Genomic DNA, 8,651 nt, shown 5'->3' on the forward strand with positions numbered 1-8,651 from the left:
TAAGTCGCACTGAATAAGTTTTGCATCGTTTTTTATTTGGGAGGGGGGGGCTTTGCCTTTTGCATGTTATGATCATCGGCGACAAAATCATTGTGAATGTATATTACAATAACAAGCAGAAGCTAGTTAATCCCTCTGTGAGAAAAATGCTTTAAAAACGCACTTTGAAATAACGACAGTTGAGCAAGACGTAGCTTGCATTCTTCGGTGATGCATTTCATTCTCATTACCGGTACTTATGGCCGTAGCTTGTATGCTGCAAGTTTGTTTTTGATACAAGTAGGTTCTAATATGACATGTGTACCAATTCTTCTTCACGTGCTTGACTTGATTTTATAATGCAATAAAATGGTTTACATGAGCATGTCGGTGTTTCACTACTTAGCCTACTTCTGCAATCGGTATCGGTGGATAACTGCATCTACGAGGCTGTCTCTTGTCACTTTCTGATGGTAAGGTACTGATTTGACCTGTTGTACGAATACATACAGCTTATCTGAGGCGATGAGTCAGGTAGCGAGAAGCGAAATCGCGCATAATCGCGAATTTCTTTTTTGTGAGCATCGGCCTGTTAGCTCTTGCAAGCATAATGTACCAGATAAGGCCGTGAATATCGTAGGCCCCGGTCATACACCTTCTACCTCAGAATGTAGGAAAGTATCTTTCGTTGTACTACAATAAATTTTATTTATTTCTACCATAATACGTGATAAGTTTTTCATGTAAAAATTCGTCAGTTTTCAAGTCAACAAAGTTTTTTCAGGCCAAACTACTTCGTAAAGACAGGCATTACGAACCATAAATGATGATAAGTAGTGCATTTCTTACATTGTGTGGAAAACACCTAATTTACGTACATGATGTCAAAATTTTGTAAAAATTAAGTTTTTTTAGGGTAAAAAAATATCACAATTTTCATTTTTAGGTCAAGATCTTTCGTCTTTCACGTCAAAAAATATCGCCCCATCAATAACACACTTTCCAATTTCCAATTAAAAAGACTAACACGAAAATATTGAATTACGAATTATTCTGAACACGAGACAGCGACGCTTGTGGGTGCAGCTACAATTTAATTATGGGAAGAAGAAAGTGTATTTAATCGTCTGATCGAGAGAGCAGCTGGTGCTCTTCAACGCAGTCGCATCTAAATCGACGTGTCTAATGAGATCGCGTCGCTTCGTCTGACTACGAATCACCGAGTACAAATTAGTGATGTGTATTTTATTTATCGAAATGGGTCGTCAAAACACATAGTATTCATCATTTTTTCCAACCACCGTTTGGTTTTTTTCTTGTGCGCGGCACAAGTGTTCTGTGCGAGCAGGCTGTGTCTGCAGTGCACAGTGCGCAATAGCGCACGCGCGCAGCGTAGAGCGAACAGTGCCTGGAAGTGATAATACATTCTTTAATAATTCTTTGAACCGATAGCATACGATAAAATAATATTAAGATCTTGGTTGATTTCACACCCTATTTAGCGTCCACTTGCAACGTAATAATTTTATTACGTATTGCATTCTTTGTGATCGCATAAAAGGAACAAAGGTACATATTCGAACTGTGGTGACGCCATAATCAACGATACTCGAATATTCGACTCGACTCGGAGCCTATCACTTGATTCAGAATCAAATAACTCAAGGTACGATTTTGCCAGGCCATAGTCTTGAGCGGATGAAAATTTAAAAGCCTACCGTTATTACACGGATGGATCTCGGGATGGTGTGGCGTCGGTTAGCTGCTAACAGAGCAAAATTGTTGAGCTAGTGTAATTTCTTCTATCGTGGCATCTCCTTTCTGTGATAGCGAGCGGATATAATTCCAATTTTCGTATCCATTCATATCTGTTTGCGATTCTCTGCACTTTGGATAGTTTGCAATTCTTCTCAGCAGAATGGCAAAAATTCCCCTCCAAAATGCTGACTTCGCCCCTAGCATTGTTAGTCCGACCACGCGCCTTCACAGGTATGAGCGACTGCGAGCACCGAGCAGTCGAAAATGCTAACCATAGGATATGCAGTTATGTGCGATTGGACGCATTTACGGACTGGAGTGGATATGGTACCACGTAGAACTGAAATTATGAGTCCACTTTTCGTATATTGACATAGCTATACCTATATAATGCTTAGCGAGTCCTAAAGATGTGTCATGCCGTGAATGTGTCATCAGAGAATGGATACTGTGACTAGAAATAAATAACTTGCTGTCTAAATTACCGCAGTTTTGTGTGAGCGCTTCCTTCCTTTTCAGTAGTTGCGTTTGTTATGTTTATGCTATTGTGTTGTGGATTTCCAAATTTGAGGTGGATTATTTCATGCCTGATTCATCTATTATCACAGGAGTTCTCGAACTCGACGAATTCCTGAACTCGGTATGAGTTGAGTTGTGTTACAACTTCGAAGTTTTCAGCAACGGAAATAATCGCTGTTCTAAAGTGCGTCCTACCATCCATATAGTACAGACTAGAGATGATGCGAACTCCTAAAACAGTGGTTCTCAAACTCGGGAGCGTGAAAGCATCTGAAGGGGGCGCGAAGCTGCGGTCAACTGAAATTTCCGTAAAGCAATATATTTATGTACACGACACCTAGCGAACCTCACATTCGCACCATCCCTAGTATAGACTATAGAGCAGATGCGGTCGACATTTTTGGCCAAATGATTGGGCGGGCCAATGTAGGGAGAAAGTGGTGACCACGTAAAATTCCTCACCTCCGTTATCCACCCACCTGGGTTGATGTCGAAATAACTAGCGGATGACTAAAAGAGAGCTCAAGAGCTAGCCTTTCCAGCAAATATTAAACTTGTAATTTATCGTCAAAGATAGGTGCATTGATAAGATTTACACCCAGTAATTGAAAGTGTCGGTTACCTGATTCACATCATAGGCTATAGGGTGTAAATCAGGCTTACAGATTAGAGTAATTGTTCCGCGGGTTAGTAAAGGTTAACAACCATGAACTGAATAATTCTCAAGTGAATAACCAACCAAACGTCAATCGGCTGATCACATAGCATATCTAAATCCAGTCAGATGTATGCGTCATAGTCAACAACAGCGGTGTGCGTGCATATAATGCGATTTTCAACCGATAGGGCTAGCGGCGTAATTGGTGTCCAAGTTGGCTGGTAAGTTTACGCTAATCGCAGGCGGAGTAATTGAAGGCACAGACACGCCAAATTCACTGTGCATACTCGATAACCTGTGAACATTTTTTCTAGTTTCGTGCGCTTTAGCTCCAACTATTAGTAAACGGTACGTGTAATCTGAAGTCGAATTTTATAGATAAGTCTAACCATCACTGTTACCAATTTATAATGAGGGGGTTCGCCTTTGCAACTACTTGAGAGCCTATCGTGAGACCACGGTACTGCCGCGTTATTCGTATATGATCCGCTTATTAAAAATGCTGTGATATTGTTGGGTTACAATGAAGATTGACTTATCAAAATATCTTATCATGATCATGTAGCAACATGATGATTGAATTCAGATCAACCGGGGTAAGTTTTTGGTCACTAAAATCTATTATTCGTAGACAGTATTTGTGCGCTGAGCAGAAAATCATTTAGTTCATGAAAATCTTCACACCGCGGGATGCAAATGTCATTTGTAGTATTATATGAAATGATTGACTCCACTCCACTACTACGTGACAATAAATGTTATAATTTCGCCCGATCCGGTTTCCGGGCTAAGCTCGTAGCGGTGACAAGGACAGTCGAAATGATTTGATATTTCGACCAATTTCTGTCTGAGATCGCGAGATCCTTTTTGCCGACAGGGTTTAACAGGCAATATTAACGCCAATTTATTCACAATTTTATAGCAGTGAAATGAGTTTATTTCAATGTAAACATATTAATCGAGTGCATATTAAAGTTATCGAACTATTTCAAACGCGAGCTGCATGATTGAGTTCACACTGGTTGTACGATGTACATTAAGGGTGGAGATCATAAATTTAGCTTATTCAGGAGAATGCTAACCGTCTGACTTAATACTGTTGATCATGGCTCATGGAGTTGGATAAGATATCCCCGAGGATTATCCCGAGTCGTTTGGTGAGACTTTTAATCCAACTAAAGAGGTTGCCCCGATGAACAGTTTTTATTCATACGATAGTCATCATTCTCCAGGATGAGCTAACTTTATGATCTACGCTCGAAGTCCAAACCACACATCCCACTTGCTGATCGCTCATTGACTGCGTCCAAAATACAAATTCTTGTCCACAATATACAGCATTAGTATCATTACATTCGAGCAAAGTTTCATGCCATTGATTTATCGAGTTTTTACAACCTTTTTCATTAAACGCCAATGTACCACGCCATTTGTAGTGCGACGTAACCAATAAAGCTTGAAAAGCTCTGGTTTAGAACTTAATTGATTTTTTTCGAATTGTAACAGTGTAGCCTATGCGAAAGCTTGCGGTCACCCTGATCACCACAGGTTTTCGAATAACACCAGTCGAAGGCAAAACGCTTCCAGCGAAATTTGCGGAATGGGATTGACTGACGATGCTCGGCTGAAAAGGCACACCAAAATCCGCGTTTCTGCTCCCGAGCATATACGTGAAATATGCGGGAAGGATTTTATCACTGACTGCGGTCTTAAAAGACATTCGGAATCTCACAGCGACGTCAAATATCCGTGCTGGATATGCAATAAGGAATACAATGATAACCATGCTTTGAAGTCGCACCTGCAAACGCATTCAGCTACAAAAAACTTGACATGCCAGATTTGTGATCTAGTTTTTTCTAAAAGTTGGCGCATCAAAAAACACATGAAAATGCATTTTGATATTAAAGAATACAGATGTGACGTATGCGGAAAGGACTATCGTTATAAATCTAAACTTAAAAATCATACAGCAATTCATGGCGGCGTAAAATATTCATGTACGATATGCCAGAAGTCATTCTACTACGACGTCAATCTAAGATTGCACATGCGAATTCATAGCGGTTTCAAAGACACATATATATGCGAAATTTGTGGAAAAGCGTTTGCTAGGACTGGTGACATGAGGAAACACATGCACACCCATACTGAAATGAAAAAATATCGATGTGATATTTGCGGGAAGGATTTTCGTGACAGGCAATTAGTAAAGAAGCACATGACAACCCACAGCTACGTTAGACGATATCGCTGCGAAATTTGCAATAAGTTATTTCGTGAAGAAAATGGTTTTAAATATCATCTTCTTATTCATTCCGGTATCAAGAAATTTGAATGTGAGATATGCGGCAAAGCATTTTCTAACGGTTCTGCTTTGAGACAGCATATTGATATTCATACAAACGTCAAAGAATATGCTTGCAACATCTGCGATAAGACATTTCGTTCCATGAACGGTTTGCGACATCATATTCTCATTCATTCCGGTATTAAGAAATCTGAATGTGAGATATGCGGCAAAGCATTTCTTGTCGATACTGCTTTGAGACGACATATTAAAACTCATACGAACGACAAAAAATATGCTTGCGACATCTGCGATAAGATATTTTGTTCCAATAGCGGATTACAACGTCATATTCTCATTCATTCCGGTATCAAAAAATTTGAATGTGAGATATGCGGCAAAGCATATCTTGACGATACTACTTTGAGACTGCATATTAATACTCATACGAACGTTAAAAAATATGCTTGCGACTTCTGTGATAAGATATATCGTTCCAAGAGCGGATTACAACGTCATATTCTCATTCATTCCGGTATCAAAAAATTTGAATGTGAGATATGCGGCAAGTCATTTTTTGACGATACTGGTTTGAGAGAGCATATTGATATTCATACAAACGTTAAAGAATATGCTTGCGATATCTGCGATAAGAAATTTCATTCCAAGAACGGTTTACGATATCATATCCTCATTCATTCCGGTATGAGGATATTTGAATGCGAGATATGCGGTAAGGCATTTCGTGGGATATATGCTATAAGACATCATATGAAAATTCATACGAACGTCAAAGAATAGATTTGCGATATCTGCGGAAAGAACTTCCGTCACAAGTCCGGACTGAAAACTCATTTGGCATTAAAAGGCGATAGTAAGGATTTTGTTTGTGTGGTTTGTGGAAAAGCATTTACTGGTCACTCTTGTTTAAAATTACACATGAAAATGCATTTTGATCTGCAAGACTTCAAATGCGACATATGCAACCAGGGAGTTTGTCAAAGAAGATGCTTAAAAGTCCACATGCAAGATCATACCGTTGTGAAAGAATTCGTCTGCGAAATTTGTGGTAACGGATTTTCTCTCAATGCGTGCATTGCATGCCAAAGCACATGAAGACGCATATTGACATCAAGGAATATAGATGCTGTATGTGCGTGAAAGATTTTTGCGCCAAGTATAATGTGAAAACACATCTGCTAGCGAAGCAAAAGCAATGCGATATATGCTGCAGAATGTTTCAATTGAAGTCATGTTTGAAAAGTCATATCTAAACTCACTTCGGTATCACAAGGTTTGGATGCGAGATCTGTGGGAAAGCATTCGTCCATCGCAGTAACAAGACACGTGAACATTCATTTTGGTGTCAGAGAAGATGGTACTTTAGTTTTTGGAAATCGCAACTGCACCTGATTTAAATAAGGCAGGGAAGTTAAGAAACGATGCTGAAAGCCTACGAAACGATTGTATAAACAAGATAGGTGCCAACCGCCCCAAAGGTTATGCAGGGGTATAAATAATTTCGTAAAGGTATTTGCCATCGGTATTTGTCATGTATGGTCATACAAAATATACATAGCGAGGAAATCCCTTCATTATGACATTTAATCTGTAGCATTGAAGGGAAAGTAACTGTGAAATTCAACATCTCGCAGCGAATTAACAAATTTCTGAACGTGATAAAAATATTGACATGATTGTCTCCGGGTCGGGCTACAGTAACGCTGTGAAAAACCACGTTTTCATGATGATACGATACATCTTCAGCAGATATTTGGAAAATAATCTAGTCCAGTGATTCTCAACCGACGGTCCGCGGCAAGGCCAAGGCGAGGTCAAAAAGGTTGAGAACCACTGATCCAGTCTATGGGTGGGAAAATATGTCGCGTGACCTATTTTTATGCGGCCCGGCATCACTGGCGTCTTCGCCACTTCGAATTTTTGACTTGTCCATCGCCCATCACGTGTATAGTTACTTCGCCATAATGGATTCGTGGCTTGCGTAACTGTTGAACATTTTTCGTGCCTACTCCCTCGATAAAAAAGTTTTCAATTGCGTTGTAATAATTTTCATGCTCGCTACGGCTATATCCCAGTCAGGTTAATTATTTTAGCATATAGTATTAGTACCACATTATTACACCTTCAAGTCTACTTTTATCAAGTTTGTGCCGACAAACGCAGTTCATGTATAATCTAAAAAATAGTATATTGTGCACATCTGTTCGCCACGAATACTCGAACTGTGCGAATAATTATCGAGACCGATTCCGAATCGTTGGGCGAGGCCGTTCACAATTCCATTTGTGTGCCTTGGAGTCGACTTTTATCAAAATACACCAACCAAAACTCTGTGAACAAAAGGAGTTCGTGTACCACCTAAAAATAGTACATTGAGCGCTCTATCATTCACGAAATTTCATGCTGGTGACGTCATATTTTGTAACACGATTGTTGATATACAATGCTCTTTCCAATTCTCTACTAGTTGCTGACGATTACCCCTGGCGAGTGTCAGCCGAAAATATTCGGGTTCATTTCAATATGAATATACTATTCAATTGTATAATGCTATTTTCAATTGTCTCATTTAAATCTCAATTTCCTGACGAGTTTCAGCCGAAAACATCCGTGTTTATGTGAATACGAATATATTGTTCAACGGTATCAGCAGATCCTTTACGTAAAGCCCAGTTAGTCACAGCGACCAAAAGCTATGCGTCTATAGTTCAATAGTTTATAATGGTGTATTAGAGAGCACGCAATAGCTGCAATATCATGTGATGGTAGAGCTCAATTTAGTTTCCATATAGGCCGTGAGTGACAGATGTTCGAAAGGCAGCATGCATGTAAGAAACGGAAAGTAAGCGATGAAAGTCGATCATTCAGCGTTTAACGAGTGCGGAAGTATTTGCTACTTGTATTACGATAGGTAACCCTAAACAGAACGCTAAATAATTTCTTCCCTCGGATAAAGTCATGGATATATTCAGCCGTTTCTACCGAGAATTGTCTGCATACCTCATGTATAATTAGGATGTTGCGGCTGAATCAACATGGTCCATCAGCGTAGATATTGTTGGTAATCAAGTAGGAGTGATCGAATTCTGAATTTCTGCTCAACTACACTGAGTAGTAACAATTTCCAAGTAAGTATTGAAGTAAGTGTTCTAGCCCTATAGTCTTCCCTAAAAAAACTGTTAAGAAGAAGTGGAAGTAGTGTGAATTCATAAGCACTTGAGTATAAGTTGTGAAGGTTGGCAAAACCTACCGCGTGAGTTTGAAAACAAATAAAGTGCATTGTTACCGACCACGTCCGGGTGTAACAATACTGCAAATTCCCCATAATAGTATCACTGCTAGATCATATATAAGCACATACATTTGTTTGTGATTAAGAGTGTTATTCGGTAATCTTCAATTGCGTTCGTGTTTAGCAACTATTTA

The 8,651-nt window shown here is 39.4% G+C and overlaps 1 protein-coding gene across 1 annotated transcript; it reads left to right on the plus strand.

Moving 5' to 3' along the window:
- The first annotated feature begins 3,599 nt into the window (after positions 1–3,599).
- LOC145440136 (uncharacterized) lies at positions 3,600–7,874 on the plus strand. The gene has a single exon (XM_080317725.1). The coding sequence runs from the start codon at positions 4,515–4,517 to the stop codon at positions 6,003–6,005; it is 1,491 nt and encodes a 496-aa protein (XP_080173851.1). The 5' UTR covers positions 3,600–4,514; the 3' UTR covers positions 6,006–7,874.
- Positions 7,875–8,651: the final 777 nt, after the last annotated feature.

Source organism: Botryllus schlosseri, chromosome 6 (genome assembly GCF_051294905.1).
Source record: "Botryllus schlosseri isolate E-star chromosome 6, Bs_hap1, whole genome shotgun sequence".
Lineage (NCBI taxonomy): Eukaryota > Metazoa > Chordata > Ascidiacea > Stolidobranchia > Styelidae > Botryllus > Botryllus schlosseri.